General features: G+C 43.9%; 2 protein-coding genes across 3 annotated transcripts; both read left to right on the top strand.

Moving 5' to 3' along the window:
* Positions 1-4,364: 4,364 nt before the first annotated feature.
* On the top strand, positions 4,365-6,445 carry thbd (thrombomodulin). The gene has a single exon (XM_018743608.2). The coding sequence runs from the start codon at positions 4,639-4,641 to the stop codon at positions 6,295-6,297; it is 1,659 nt and encodes a 552-aa protein (XP_018599124.1). The 5' UTR covers positions 4,365-4,638; the 3' UTR covers positions 6,298-6,445.
* Positions 6,446-9,027: 2,582 nt separating this feature from the next.
* On the top strand, positions 9,028-16,217 carry susd4 (sushi domain containing 4). Of its 2 annotated transcripts, XM_018743880.2 has the most exons (8): positions 9,028-9,901; positions 10,145-10,354; positions 11,130-11,303; positions 11,709-11,897; positions 13,857-14,048; positions 14,217-14,358; positions 14,462-14,850; positions 15,987-16,217. In XM_018743880.2, the coding sequence occupies exons 1-8, from the start codon at positions 9,769-9,771 to the stop codon at positions 16,022-16,024; spliced, it is 1,467 nt and encodes a 488-aa protein (XP_018599396.1). In that variant the 5' UTR covers positions 9,028-9,768; the 3' UTR covers positions 16,025-16,217. The 2 variants fall into 2 exon arrangements, with proteins under 2 accessions (XP_018599396.1, XP_018599394.1); XM_018743878.2 differs by lacking the exon at positions 15,987-16,217 and having other exon boundaries at positions 14,462-15,976.
* The last annotated feature ends 105 nt before the right edge of the window (positions 16,218-16,322 follow it).

A 16,322-nucleotide genomic window follows, 5' to 3' on the forward strand; every position in this document is an offset into this window, starting at 1 on the left:
GGATAATCTGCTCTACTAGGAATCAGAGTCATCCCTTTGTAGTGATCACCACAATACTCTCACACACACACACACACACACCACCTGAAGCTGCTTGTCCCAAGCGGGGAGCTGGAGCTTAACCCGGCAGCACAGGGCGTAAGGCTGGAGGGGAAGGGGACACACCCAGGACGGGACGCCAATCCGTCGCAAGGCACCCTAAGCAGGAGTCGAACCGCAGATCCGCCGGAGAGCAGGACGAGGTCCAACCCACCGCACCACCACATCCCCCTAGCCACCACACTACTAAGCCAGCGAATTCCAAGCTTCTCCTAAAACAACATATCGGCATGAGGGCAGGACAAGAAGGCAAATCTGTGCTTGTGTCCAAAAGAGCAAAATCTGTGGTGCAATTATGATTATCTAAGTCCAGGGAATTCTGCCAAAGCACCGCCAGGAGATTGAAAAATCCCATTAGATCACTGGATGAAACAGTTTTATCTTATCCTTTACTCCTCACAGTATTTTTACTATACCGGATCAATGTTACTCACTTTCTATACGTTCCGGTCACACCTGTTTCAAACAGAAACCCACCCATCCCTTGTGAGATAAGACAAAAGGACTAATGTCAAAGGCTTGTGTTTTTTGCTCATAGTTCATCCTGTGGATATACAGCACACTTCCCATTTTTCCAGAACAGCCCAGCTTCCTCCTGTGAACCATGGCTGCCCTTCCCACTATGACACACTGCAATACAATCAAGAAGCAGCAAGCCATGAAATCCACAAAATGTCTTTACAGGTCACACAGTAACTAGGGTGGATCAATTTTCCTGCCTTGTTCAGTCTCCACTTTATCCGAAGTTATTACACATGTGGTGCAGCTGTTGTACAATGAAACTACATCTCTTAACAGGTGCAAGGCATAGTCAGTTGAAGGTGGAAAGCTGTGCATGTGATAGCACACCTCTTGCAGGTTGGTCTTCTACTGTTATGACCATTGTTAGAATTACATAACTTCTGATATCAGCTGGACTGTCCTGTGCAAGGAGACTAAGTATCTGTGCATCCAAGTACAGCATATGAAATTTAATTATTAGTTAACTGACAAATTCATTTACAAATTATGTGATTTGAGGACAGCACAGTGGTGCAGCAGGTAGTGTTGCACAGACGTAGGTATAAATCTGGCTCACTCTGTGTGGAGATTCCTCCAGGTGCTCTAGTTTCCTCCCACATTCCAAAGACGTGTTTCAGGTGAATGCGTGAGTCTAAATTGCATGTAGTGTATGCGACTACCTTGTGATGGGCTGGAGTCCTGTCCATGGTATACCCCTCCTAGCCTAGTGCTCAGAGATTCCAGGATAGGCTCCACATTTCCACGAGCCTGAAACAGACAAAAATTTAGCAGAAGTGATTAACTGGTACTTGAAAATTGTTACCCTTCGTACTGCCTATACGAAAATCATTAACTGTATCAACTGGAGCTTAAATTTTTAGGCTTGTAATGCTACTTCAGTGTATTTTTATAGAGTGCTCTTCTCACCAGGGTGTCAAAGAGTGCAAGGTTACTGTAAATAATGCAGATTACAATTACAACAGGTACAGTTCACAACAGAGTAAGTGAGCTAGCAGCAGAGGACAAGAGAGAAAGCTCCCAAACTACAAAGTAAGGGAGAAAAACAAACATGTGGGGGTTAAAGTGTCAGTGCCTGGCAACCCTTCCAGGGAATTCTAACGTTGTGACAGGTGCTCTGCGTGGATTTGTCTAATACAAAAAGATGAGCATGTCAGTAAACACACAGACACACGATAAATTCGGAGAGCGAAAATTTACAATAGGCATCAAATAAAAGTTTTAATAATTTCTTTTTCTTAAAGCAGGCATATGCAGGGAAAAGAATCTGATCAAAATTTTAACTTTCAATGCAACATGTCATTCTACAGCTTTATGAATGTGTTAATTTCTCTGCAGAATGCAATAGAAAGCTCGGATTTAGCCATTTTCCAGGCTATAATTCAAAAGGTGACTAACGAAAATATGAATAATGTGAACAGCACTGAAGGTTACTTTCGGTGGCAGGGTCCAGGACTCTCATCCTATTTATAGAAAGCCTGCAAACATGAGAATCTAAGCTTTGAGTGACATCTGAGCTGTTAAAGCACAGAGTGAGAAGGCAAGACGGGCAAAGAAAAGAGAGCCTTCCATGTTGCTTTTCATTGGAAAGTGCTGTGTTACCTTTAGCTAAATGTTTTATATAAACTACAGTGAAACTACTATGAAAATATCACAGTACATAATTTTTATGACAAGTATTTGAAGACACATACTCGATGAAACCCTCTATGCAATTGCACAATTTTAAAATGAATATGAATATTTAGAATCTACAGCAAGGGTGCGAGACTAGAGGCCCGAAAAGGAATAGGGCATGTTGATTTTTTGCTGGCTCACCTCTTACATTTATTAATTTATCGATTGCGCTTCTTCAAAGCAGAATAAATACACACACACTTTCTGAACCACTTGTCCCCTGCGGGGTCACAACAAACCGGAGCCTAACCCGGCAACACAGGGCATAAGGCCGGAGGGGGAAGGGACACACCCAGGACGGGACGCCAGTCCATCACAAGGCACCCCAAGCGGGACTTGAACCCCAGACCCACCAGAGAGCAGGACTGTGGTCCAACCCACTGCACCACCACACCCCCACAGCAGAATACACTGATTAGCAAATATTATTTAGCTGACACTTTTGTACAAAGTAACTTACAATGCTAGATATTCTAAGCCTCTAAAGTCAGACCAGTCTGTATGCGATGTGAAAAGAGCTTGAGCAATGCTTTCACCCAGGCTCTGCCAAGTGATTCTTAACAAATAAAAATGCTCTTTAAAGTGTTAACAGCTAACACACCAGTGATCTAGAAAATAATTTTAAAAGGCTTGAATGAATTAAAAACAGTGTTAGTTGATGCACACAAGTTCAGCACTCCAAGTTCCTAAATTAAACACTGAAGCAGGAAACAGCTCCACAGTGTGGATCCAAAGAAACAAAATAAACCATGACAGTAACTGCCTAAGAGCTGCCTTCCTGCTCTCAGGCCTACAGACAGACAGATGCACACATACAGCACAACCCTGAACAACTTAAAACAATGATTTGAGCAACTTCTTCACATTTTTACATTTACATTCATTTATTTAGCAGATGCTTTTCTCCAAAGTGACTTACAATGGATACTATTGATATAATGGATACTATATTTTAAACTGAGGGGTGCGGTGGCACAGTGGGTTGGCCCACAGTCCTGCTCTCTGGTGGGTCTGGGGTTCGAGTCCCACTTGGGGTGCCTTGCGACGGACTGGCGTCCCGTCCTGGGTGTGTCCCCTCCCCCTCCAGCCTTGCGTCCTGAGTTGCCGGGTTGGGCTCCGGTTCCCCGTGACCCCGTATGGGACAAGTGTATGTATGTATGTATGTATGTATGTATGTATGTATGTATGTATGTATGTATGTATGTATGTATGTATGTATGTATGTATGTATGTATGTATGTATGTATGTATGTCTTTTAAACCTGATCAGCATTTCTTTCTATTTAAGGAGTAAGAGAACTGGTGATTATTGGTCCTTGGATATCTTTTCCAAACGCTGCAGAAATATGTTGCATTACTTAATAATATAGAGAAACCAGGCCATAAAGCCTCTATATAACCCTGTAAAAAACAAGGGCATAGGAATAGGTGCTTTACTCGTGTAACCCAAGGCTGCAGGTTCGAGTTCCACCTAACTTACTTCTGCCCTGCAGTGTCCACAGAGTCTCGGTGTCACAGTTTGTGTCATTTCACAATAACCCGCTGCGCACGTTTATCTTTCATCTCATAATATTTCACATTTGTTCCGTGGAAGAGAACACGTCGACAGGGACTGGGGAGAAAAGACCAAACTGTGCACGGAGAATCATGGAGGGGGGGGCACGATGGAGACAATTTCCAAGTGTAATTGCGAGGGAAAGTCGAAAAAAAGTGTCCGACGGATTAACCGCGCTTATTTTTGAAGAAGACCTAACATTACTGCGCACACACACTTTGAGTGACACTCGCCACGCGTGTAGGTACCCAATTACTTGTACGGGGTACCGCCCGCTACAAGGAACAAATAACGGCTATTTAATCATTAATGGACATATAAGTGTAAGTTACTGCGGAACGGAGCATCATCACGAAGCAAACGACACAACTACTGTAACGTAACTGCCAACGTATGAGCAAAGTTTGTTTGCTTCTGTTGTTTAAATCACGCGAGCAGCGCGTACACACGGTTTGCACTCTGGGCGTTGTTAAATTCCCGCACGCTTTCGCAAAGAATTAACAGTTTATTAATCGTTTCTAGGCGGGCGCTCAGGAGGAAGAAGGAAAGGTGCTTCAGTTAAGGAAAAGCCGGGCATTCCTCTGACTGGAAGAGCCAGGCGGTGGAAGATGATTAAGCAACTGTGCACCACCAAAAAGGAACTTCCTTCCTCTGCAGACCACACACTCTCGACGGGGGCGTTTTTTTTATAAAAGCAGGGTCCACGTTCCGCGGCGGCTTCGACGGGCACACACCGCGTCGCCGAGCCGAAAAGCTGAGCTCGACGAAAGCGAACCGACGCACGAACGATGAAGGAGCTCCTTCTTCTTCTAGTCGCGCTCGTGGCGGCCGCCGCGGTGGCGCGCGTCCCGCATAACTGTTCCTGCGCGGGGAGCAGCTGCTACTCCGTGGTGCTTCTCCAAACTGCGGCGGACGCTCGCGCGTCTCGGCGCTCGTGCGAGCAGCAAGGTGGACGTTTACTGAGAGACATGAGCGCGGAGTCGCGTGACGCCCTTCGCGTTCTGCTCGACGGCGCCACGGTTAGCGGGGACTTGTGGACGGGGCTCCAGCTGCCCAACCGGAACTGCGCGGAGCCGCTGCTGAAGCCCAGCAGGAGGAGGTTCCAGTGGATGGACGAAGAGCTGTCCGGTGCAGACTTCCCAGCGGCCACAGGCACCGAGAGCCAGGCGTGTGCTCCGCTCTGCGTGTCTCTCTCCAGAGACTTCACGCTAACGGAACGGCCGTGCCACGACCAGATAAGCGGATACATCTGCGCTCACGCTCAGAGTCCCGCCAGCGCGTGCGACCCTTTGGCTTTGCCTCTGGGGTCCGGCGAGGTCGCGCTCTTTAACTTGTCCGCGGAGGGCGGAGAGGGGCGCTGCTCCGCAGTCGCGGGAAGCATCGCTGTGCTCCTGCCCTCCAGGGCCAAATTCCTCTGCACGCAGGAGGATGACAGCCCGTGGCTTCGGGGTCCGTGGAGCTGCGAGGTCTTCATGGGTGGTTGCCAGCACAAGTGCAGCACGCACGACATGAGGCCGCAGTGCATCTGTCCGCCGGGCGCAGTTCTCGAAAGGAACAACCTGAGCTGCGTCGAGGCGCCGAATGGTGACCCGTGTGCGAGCGCGCGATGCGAGCACATGTGTTTGCCGCACGTGGGCTGTCAGTGTTGGCCCGGATACGAGCTGAAGGAAGATGGGAAAGGGTGCCGGGACATTGATGAGTGTCAGGATGAGAGGGTTTGCAAGGGTATGCTGTGTTCCAACAACCCCGGGAGTTTCGAGTGCACGTGTCCTTCAGGTTACCAGCAGAAGAACAACAAGTGTGTGGACATCAACGAATGCTCGCTTGCCCCCTGCGAGCACATTTGTCACAATACGGACGGCAGCTACACGTGTTCCTGTCGGGATGGGTTCGCTCCGAACCCCAAGGACAGGCGCGAATGTGTGCAGCACTGTCCTTCGTATGAGTGCCCTGCAATCTGCGACCCCAACAACCCCGAGCAGTGCAGATGTCCCCTCGGGTATATCTACGATGTCAAAGCCACACAAGGAGTTTGTGTAGATATTAATGAATGTGAAATGGACGCATGTGACCAAAGCTGTGACAACACTTTCGGAAGCTTCTCGTGTTCTTGTTACAAGGGATATTATATGGATGATGGCGGTATGTGCAGGCTGGTAGATGGTGGTCTTACAACTCCTACCTACAGCGATTCCTCCACCCCGACGGTGAAGCAGACACCAGGCGATGCCTCCTTGATGACCCCAGGGGCTATGGTTGGCATCATAGTGTGCATCTTGTTAATCATTGTGGTGCTCATGTTCCTGGTTCACCGTAAACGGTGGACGATGAACGGACGAGGTGCTCACAAGCCCCACGATGAACACTCGAAGGACCTGCAGCAAGTGACTACGGAAGAGGACATGAAAACATTCGCCAACAGACATTTAAATCAGAATTCTGCATAACATGCTGGGCTCAGTTGCATTTCAGTGTCTCTGCACTACCTGGTTAAAAGTATTTTGGTAATGGAATTGTAGTTGCTGCCCTGCGAAGGACTGGCATCCCATCTAGGGTGTACCCTGCCTCATGCCCTCTGCTTTGGGATAGGCTCCAGACCACCATGATCCTGCACTGGACAAATGGTAATTGATTATGAATGAATGAATGAACTGTCATTGCACTTTGTGGATCCTTGTGAAGGAAGTTCCCTGCGACTGCTTTTTCGGGGAAATTAAACTCTTTGGCATTTGTACATACTATGATATGAAAAGATCTGTTGCTCGACAGCAGCAGCACATGAGTATGGGTTAATGACAGGTGTGAACACTGAGGACACCAGGTCTCGACAGCTGCCAAACGCTCTCTTTACAGCCGTTTTAATGTTTATTGGCAACTTCTGTTCATGCGTTGTGTTATTTTGCTGCTATTAGAAGCCGAAATAGAGTTTTATTAATTTCAAGTTTTTACTTTTTTTATTTGAGAAAAACTGAAGCTATGCAGTGAGGATTTGGGTCTTCTGAATGTCATCAATTTTGTCTCAGTATGCATGTTTTTTATTAAACATAACTATTCATTATCTTCTCAGTGATGTTTTGCTTATTGACTGTCCTATGTCTGTTTGCACTCAATTTATGTATGGATATAATATAAATGAGTTATAAAGTCAGCTGTTTGTTATAAAATTACTGTGGTATACCCATATTCAAAGAACACACACATCTATCTTTGTAATTCATTCGTTTAACAAACCAGAAAGTATAGAAACACTTGTGTACATACAGGTTTATATCGTGGTATACATCTAGCTGTGTAAATGGGGAAAACTAAGGTTATCTGGAGAAAAACAAACTATTCCATATTACTGCTATCAGAGGACTTGGGCTATCACATGAGATGGCAAGATGTGGTAGTTGCACATACACCATCTCTTCTGATGCAATCTTATAAAATTTAAATTAACATCAGACCATTCTATTACAAGATGTGATTTCAAATAACTATAAACAACATTTGCAGCTTTTTAACTATGGTTCCTGATATCATTATTTGATTAAAAAAAATATATAATGTAAATTTCAAAGACGAGATCAGTGAGGAGAATGCCACATGTCTCTAAAAATATGTATATTTTTTGACGCAATCTTAAAATGAGAAATCTTCCATTCGTACAGCCGTGGTCACATTCCAGGTTTGTTGAGTCACAATTAGTCAGTAACATTTTATTACCACAATACCAAATAAAATTTCTGAGAAAATGAGATTGTTTACGGAATCAATTAGCTGTCATTCTATGCAGCTAAAATATACGCTTGCAAATCTGTAAAACATATGTTGCATCTCACCCTAAATCATGTCTTGTCACAAAAAAAAAATACGACACAGTCCCACTTTGTGTGTTTTAGAAATTCTGATTGAAAATGCACTTCATTAAAAAACTTCCTTCCATAAAATTATTTTCTGTCCATCATGTTATGGAAATAACAGAACCTTACTGTAATGTGAAAACTTACAGAATGTAAGTTTTATCCTGCCATAATCAGTTTTTAGGAGAAGAGTGGGAATGCACGTGGCTGTAAACAATAAACATTCACGGGCTGTCCGGCTATGGGGCCAATTTGTCACGGTAGAAAACTTGGATAACAGTGACACCTAGTGGGCAATTGTCAAAACAGCCGTGTCACTTAATTCAAGGCACAGCTTTCTCTCCTGTAACAAAGGCTCATTTTACATCGTTCCTCACTTTAACGAGCGCATGAAACTCTCAAAGATGGCTTAGAAGAGATGCCTCAGGGCAACAGGAATTTCAATTCAAAATATGTGTCCTGGCAACGCAGTACCTAGCGAGGCGTGCGGAGAGTCCTCTCCCACAGCGCATGGCTTTGCCTGCGCATGTCAGTGTACTCGTCTCGAGACATTCCGTCTCCCAGTATCCGGTTCGTCACGCGCCCAGTCCATTCTTCTTCTTCTTCTTCTTATTATTATTATTTTTATTATAGCATAACGAAAGGCAGAATTTTTTTTCCTGCGTTAAGTTTTTAGAAAACCCAGTGCAATTTCTTTATTATATGAGACAGCAAAAGCAAGAGCTGAAAATTAAAAAAAATGTTGTCTCTACTACCTCTTATTCAATCCTGATCACTCACTGCTCATTCGATCCAACAAGTTTGTCCAAGTTTGTCAGCTTCCGACCACTTTCAGCTTTCTTCATTTTTCTACACTATCAATAAAAGCTGAACAGTACAGTTATACCTGTATTATTAAATTTATTTACAGGTTAGTTTCCGTAAAATCTTGGACATGAAACACTTTTTAGGACTTGTTTTCATTTTAACGTTGTTTTATTAACTTCAGACTACATTCAGATTAAAACTGTCTCCTTTAGAAAACAAGACCAGGCAGATTTCGTATATATCCTGTAGCTATAAAAACTGGCAGACACGTGCCTCCTGAAAACTAAACACAGTTTCGTTATCTTCCTGAAGGTGGTATTTAAAAAAAAAATCAAATTTAAAAAATAAAACTAATTTTGTTCAGTGACGAGGAGAGCAATTAAACATTTGAGTCTGAATATTAAATCGGCCGCTCTCACGGTTGTCCTTTAACGGTGACTAACTGGACCGCAAAGAAAGAGAGAAAAGTCGTGTCATGCCGGTAAAGAACGAACGGAGCTGGTGACGTCACGCCGGTGTCACTCGCGCTGGCTATAGGCAGGGCAATGGATACTGTATTACAGTATATTAGGTTCAAGACGTGCGCGTGCGGCGCGCGTCACCCCTGATAGAGGGAGCGACGCGCACGACACGCGTTACGGCGACTACAGCCCGAGTGCGAGTGACGCGCGAGCCGCCGCAGCTCTCGCTCCCTTGCCGTGCACGCGCCCGCGCTCCGACGGTAACAATTTTGCTGGAAATGAGCCGACTATGGAAGGCAGCCTTGACGCACCAGAAGGAGAAGAGGGGAGAAAAAACGCATTTCGTGTTCTTGCATGACTGCGGCAGGCGTGCGTAGAGGTCCGGCGTTTCTCAATATTTATTTTGCTTTTTTTTCGGTCTGAGGCTGTGGGCTTCGTTCGGTGGCGAAACGAGGCGGCGCGGCTCGGCGGTGCGCGAATGACGCGGCTGTGCGATCGGGACAGGTGGCGGCCGCCTTATTATAACGCGCTGCGATCATGGGACGTGGTGTCGCGATGCTCCACTTTGTAGGCTTTCGCGAAAATAACCCGGCGACTTAAATACCTCCATCCAGGTAGAAACAGCATCATCCGCTTTCGTAGATGTCAGACCAGACGTTCCGAGAAAAGCGAAGATAATAAGGATGCTTCCAAAAAAATAGTCGCCCCGAGCGATTTTTTTTTGTCCACCCCCCGCCCCCCCATTGTGTTGCCCCATGTTTTCTTTCAGAGCGCCGTGATTCGATGAGTCGCGCGCCGGTGAAAGATGTGTCATCATGTAATAAGCTCTAGGTGTGCGGATCCATTGTGGGGCCGATGCTTTACAGTTTGCCGCAAACTGCTCATTCTTTTCATCTTTCATCTACAGCCGCAGTCCAGCTCCTCTGACTTCACTGTAGGTGAGATCTGGCGTTTGCAAATCTCCTATCTTTGCCTTCTCATGTGTAGCCTAAGGCTTATGGCACAGCTGTGTGTGACAAAATAGGGAGTGTGAAAGAGCTCACGCACAAGTAAAAACAGATATGAAGAGCTTCATGATGTGATTTTGCCTGAAAGCTGCTTGCTCCTCATATGTATTGTGCTCCTTATTTGGGAGCTCAGTGATCACAGTTATGACCTTGATTTACGTGATGCCGTCTTAGATCAACAGATCTGCTCAGACCCTGGCTACCCTGAGCATGGCAGCCGGATCCTGAGTTTGAGTTCCAGAGCCTTTTTGGAGAATGACGTGGTGAGATTCTCGTGCTCGGAGGGCTTTCGACTCAAGGGTCCGACAAAGATGGTCTGTGCGCGGCTTCATGATGGAACCATGGGCTGGAAGCCAAATGTGAAACCAGTATGCCTTCCTGAAGGTATGCACGTGTTTTTTTCTTAATCCCTATATACATCCCTGGGTGTGTGTACCTGATTATACACTGCTAATGTTTCCAGTAGAATTTTTGACGAAACATCCACGGAAATGAGTATATTATTAAGACTCGATTTCAATGTAATATGTACCGTAGAATAATTTTCACACGTGAACTGGCTTTCCGTGGCATTGACACAAACAAAAACTTCTATTTTGAATCCTAAACGGTGCTATTTTCCGAGAAAAAGCAAAAGAACCACATAAAAGGTACTGTTAACATTATGTACTTGGTAAAACCAATGTGGGAGTGGCGACTCCCACACTGCAGACTCACATTCCTCAGTCCAGGAATTCCTCCCACCTTTGTTAATGCCTGAATCAAAGATGAATTACACGCATGGCTTGTGGTTAAGAATAGGTACATGATGAAGATACTCAAATACAAATTACAAAAAAATTCTTAAAAATGGAATTTGTGTCTGATACTTCTTTAAATTCCATAGGTCCAGTTGAGGAGAAACTATATTGTTCTGAACTTGGGTTTGTGCGAAATGTCTCCCATACGCTGCACTGTAACAGAGAAGTAATAAGTTCCCTTGTGTGAATTCAGACATTGTAGCGATAATGATGATGATGATGTCAAAACAAAGCAATAGTACAAAATAAAGGTCACTTGTAATCTTATTCAAATTTTTATATGCCTGTATTTTAGCCCTTGAAATGAAAACTAGACCGTAAGACTGTTTGCTGTTTTTCTCCATCCATCCCTTTTGCAGATTGTGCAGTTCCATATGTTGAGGATGCTGATGTTTTTTATAAGACCTATAGACCGGGAGACCAACTGATAGTCAGCTGTCATGGAGGATTTCAGATTCGCTACCCCGATACAGACACTATGCAATCGGTCTGTCAGGATGATGGAACATGGGCTAACTTGCCTATTTGTCAAGGTGCAGTAAATACTGGACCATTCCCATTAATCACCTGGCATTATTTTCCTGTGAAATTTAACCTGTTTCTGCCTTGTGCCTAAAGAGCCTCGCATCTGTCCAGAAACATGTCAGACAAGGTTGTTGGAAAAGAATATTTGCAAATATCTGTTAGAAATGTGAACTGAAGAAATTACTAAGCTATTTATTACAGAGCAGTCTATTCCAATGCAGCACCAACGCACCTATTCAGCTGCACGTGATCCATGGACGATCATATTGCAAAGATTTTGGTGCACGTGTAGAAGTACTTTAAAGCTGTGCTCGTGCTTACACATATTTAGTTATGATCTGATTTCCCCAGTTGTTCCTGTAGGTGTCACAGCAGCACTTCAGCAGTGTCCTCTCTTCCCCCCTCTCCTTCAGGCTGCCTGCGTCCCATGGTTCCGCCTCACAGCTATGTAAACCTGTCTGAGACGGAATTCTCTTTGCCTGTGGGGACGGTGGTGCACTACCAGTGCTTCCCAGGTTACAAGCTGGATGGCACGGAGCTCCTTGAGTGCATGTACAGTCTCATTTGGTCCAGTGTTCCACCCCGGTGCCTTGAGGTTGAAGGTGACCTATCTACTGTTCTGCCTACTGCACCATCTCAGATATGAGCAGGAGCAGGAGCAGGAGTGCAGCGTAGAGTGTATAACAAATCACATATCTAGTTCTCAAGTCCTCACTATTGAGTTAATCCAGTGAAGCACAGATTTGTACGGAGAGCTGTACATGTACATTTGTAGTGGTTCCGTATATGAAATGATTTGAAATCTAAATTTTAAGCAGGGGTGTAACATTCATTTGACAAGTTAAGGAGACGTGAGAATAAGGGGATCCAGCAGTTCAGAAAATGACAAGTACAAAATTGGTCCTTCTTAAAAAGTCATGGGACCATAAGCCTGTGGTTGTTAGTGACCTTGGGGGTCTCCAAAAAAAATGTACAAGGACTGTAGTTTCCCTGGGACACATTTCTAAAATGTAAAGTTTTTCTCTTAAAGTCTCAGCAAGGACCAGGCTGCCCTGCTGACCAAAAATACTAAATCTAAATTACTGCAATAAAAATCCAGCTGTATAAATAAATAAAGTCTGTTTGGATTAACCTGCTGTCTATTCAACAAAATAATGTAAATGTAAAAACAATGTAATGTCTTTATCTTATTTTTACATTATGCAGTATACCTTTAATGAAAATGATTGACTTCAACATTTATTCATTAAATACAGTACAAACGCAGGGCATCCAGTAGCATAGCAGTTAGAGGAACTGCTTCGGGATTCAAAGATCAAATCATGGTTCTTGCTGTAGTATCTGTAAGAAAGGTACTTACCCTAAATTGCTCCAGTACAAACTACCATGGAGAGCATGGATCTTAACTGTATAATGAGTAAATCACTGTAAATAGCTTAACACAGTAAGATGCTTTTGAGAAAAGTGTCAACTAAATTAATAAGTGTAAATGCATTCAATTCCAAAAATACGCAATTAAGGAAGTCACTCCTAATTCCAGTCTGCTGGGATTTCTGATAGCAAAATGTGGTGTCAGCATGTTTCTCTAAATTGACAATGGTAGGAAGTAAATCACATTATTATGCTGAAGTGCACTGGTGTCCATGTTGTGGCCTTGAGAAACACTGGATGGAACTGAATTGCAGAACTTACATGTGAAGTATTGCTGAAGCCGCAGTAAATGCTTTAACATGCATATTTAGCACATGAAGGAGGAAGTCAGCAGTAGCAGAGGAAATGAGCTTTTCATTTGATAACGGAAATTTTCTTTGAGGACACTGCAAAGCTGAATAAGCCATGAGTCAAATGTGTTGTTTCTGTAATTTGTTTCATTGATTTGAAAAGATCGCTAAGGACCAGAGGATGGTACAGTAGCCAGAGACACTCACTCACTCAGACCCTGCAAGCCTACATAGGAAAAGTGATTGGTGAAAATGTAAAATAATGATATTCATACCAGAGCAGCGCATATTAGTTGCTCGAAGGCAGAACAACAGTTGCAGGAGGAGGATTCAGTTGGAAAATCTTTAGAAAGCACACAGGCTTGTTAGCATGTCTGTGTATAGTTAGTAGACATACACTAGAGGAGAGGAGTAAATAAGAGGAGTAGGACAGCTGGTAGTGTAGTGGTTAGAGCTGCTGCCTCTAGAGCCAAAGGTCAGAGGTTTGACCATGCCAAGCAGTCATATGTAAACTGAAATGGTTCAGACCAATAAAATTTGATTGTATTTAATCTTTTTAACCTGCTTACATTTTTATAGTTCTTTCAAAACATTTAACTTATCATTAAGATATTAAGAAAGTGCTTGCAAAATACCATTTCTTAGTCCGCGTGCTTAACCCTTATGCTGTGTTAGAGACAGCCTCCCATCCAAACTAATTATAACAAATTATAATTGTTTATAAAGCAACTGTAAAACATAGATGATTACATAATGCTGGTAAACCTTTCAACCAACTTTTCTGCTAGTCATTTTCACAAGTTCTAGGATGCCTGGTTTACAGTTTTCTTCCATTTTCAGTGTGTAGCCTACCCCCAATGGTGGAACATGGAGACTATGTGTGCCACCCACAGCCCTGTGATGGATACATCCATGGAACAGTAGTGGAATTCTATTGCGACCCTGGCTACACCCTTGCAAATGACTACAGGTACATTACCTGCCAGTATGGACAGTGGTTTCCTCATATTCAAGTGTACTGTGTCCAGACAGGTAGGTCTGACATTAGTTTCCAAATTCCTTTAACTTGCAGTTGTGAAAGAAAGCATGAAAGAGTGTGCATGCTTTTTCTTTATTTTTTCTTTTGCAGCGCAGTGACTCAGAATTTGATATATACTGTGCCAATCACTTTTGTGACTACTGATGTTTTCTTCAATCCAGAAACTTCCTGGCCAAAGTCGGAGGAGTCCTTAACAACATGGAAGCTGATGTCATTTACAGCCACCAGTGTGCTGTTGGCATTACTCTTAGTCACTCTAATAAAGGTGTTCCCGTTTAGAGGCAAGACCCACTGTCAACTAAGGTACAAAACTGCAGTTTAATCTCAGAATATAACATGTAGATACAAAGTCAAACAAACATTTTGTGAATAAAATTATTAAATGCCAATTTTTCTTTTCAATCAGAGATCAGAATCCAGATTCTAGCTCTCCAAACTTCCTGGTGGTGGATGGCATCCCGGTGTTGCTTCCATCATATGATGAGGCTGTGGGCAACGATAACAGCATGCCCCCTAATGCTGAGACTCCTGGCAGTATGGGGTCTGTGTTGCATCCTGAAGACCAAGGACCTCCTGCATATCCAGGCCATGTGCCAACAATCAGAGGGGTGGCATGCAGCATGAATGAATTTGAAACATGCGAGAGTCTCTCAGATTCCATGGAACAACTCCAAAGTATATGTCCTTCATCCATGTATACAGGGGGCCTGAGCAACCTGTCTGAGAGAACCAATGTGGTGGTCTCAGTTTCGGCCGATACAAATTCAACAAGTCCCAGTATTGATATAGCAGATGGTATGTTGTTCATCTTCTCATTGTTAAAAGATCTTAAAGGCTTATGAGCTAGTTTAGCCCGTAGAAAGACATAGGTTATCAGATATATTCTGATGGAATTTTCAGATCCCATACTGTTTAACAACACTGATTTTTGCCAGATTGTGTAACATTTTGCTTTTGATCAAGTGGTCATATGCAAACGATAACTTCAGCCACGTAACCAGGATTGTGCTTCTTTACTACCAAAAAAAAAAGATCACAGGTGCATAGCTTTACTGTGCTGCATGTCTTCACGTAGAACTACGTGTGGGTGGTGAGCCCCAACCCACTCAACCAAATATCAGGTCGGTCGCTGCCGCATCCTCGTACATGGGCTCATGCTGCACGGCTATGTCGTGTTGGGTGCGCGAGACGAGCATCGATGGTTGAGGCTCCGAGGCCGCCTGAGACGATTTTGCAACCTCCCGCGCACTCTGCTCACGCTTTCACTGAGCTGCTGGTGTCTTGTCTTGGCTGGTGTCTTTGGAATCCCAGAGGCCTCGGCTTGCTCCCTAAGACTTAGTGCAGCTCCTCGGTCACGATAGTACTTTGCATCATGTTTGTTTGGCATCTTTGAAATGTTTAATTCGATGATCCGCCTTCGGGCCCCCTACCTCGGTCTAAATGAAGGTTTTCCTGCCGGCGCGATACGTGTCCCATAGCGCGGTTCTCCAGCGATGAACTGAGGTGCTGACGTCAACGCTATGACGTGGTTCGAACGTGATGACATGTAGCCAACGCGTAGCAACTCCATAACAAGCCAAATGTGGGGCATTTTCGCAACGTTGCCAGCGAGCCAAATGTGGGGCATTTTCACAATGTTGCCAACTCGCTCAGGCTGAACCGGCAGCGGCCGATCATATCTCATTTGATGCGGTGTTATTTTCTCTGTCCAACGGTATATGCGTTATTTCTCTGTGTCTTTTCATTTGCGAGCAGTAGCGGCGAGAGGGGTTGCATTTTTTCGTGACAGTCAATTCCCAAGTTACCCCCTCTACCTAGTAGTGAGGAGAAAGATGTAGTTCTACGTCAAAAAAAGAGAAAATAACGGTGGATATTTTGGTAGCAGTGTTTGTATAACATTTACGAATGAATGTGTTCATCTTTTTTTTCAGAAATGCCACTGGTGGAAGATGGAACTGAAGACTGTTAATGAAATGTAAATTTCAATACGGAAGATATTAAACAGTGAAGTTTCTTTTAATATGGAGGGTAATTACAGAATAAGATTATGTGTATGTCCTATTAGTTAATATCTCAGCAAAGCTTTTTGTGATTATCTGTGTTTTCTTTTCTTAGACCAATGCTGTATGTACTCAAACCTTGGTAATTTTCTCTTATATATTTATTTTATTATTGTATTTATTTAATCAAAATTTAAAGTATGCATTATGTTTAGCTGAGATTGAATAACATTGCTGGGCGATAAAATCGCACTGATTCGTAATCTA

The sequence above is a fragment of the Scleropages formosus genome, chromosome 1 (assembly GCF_900964775.1).
Source record: "Scleropages formosus chromosome 1, fSclFor1.1, whole genome shotgun sequence".
Lineage (NCBI taxonomy): Eukaryota > Metazoa > Chordata > Actinopteri > Osteoglossiformes > Osteoglossidae > Scleropages > Scleropages formosus.

Excerpts from the sequence above, each read along its gene's own strand:
- thbd (XM_018743608.2), top strand. The coding sequence starts at position 4,639 with ATGAAGGAGCTCCTTCTTCTTCTAGTCGCGCTCGTGGCGGCCGCCGCG.
- susd4 (XM_018743878.2), top strand. The coding sequence starts at position 9,769 with ATGTGTCATCATGTAATAAGCTCTAGGTGTGCGGATCCATTGTGGGGC. Across the intron at positions 9,902-10,144 it reads CTCCTCTGACTTCACTGTAG|ATCAACAGATCTGCTCAGAC; the intron begins GTGAGATCTGGC and ends ATGCCGTCTTAG. Across the intron at positions 11,898-13,856 it reads CCGGTGCCTTGAGGTTGAAG|TGTGTAGCCTACCCCCAATG; the intron begins GTGACCTATCTA and ends TTCCATTTTCAG.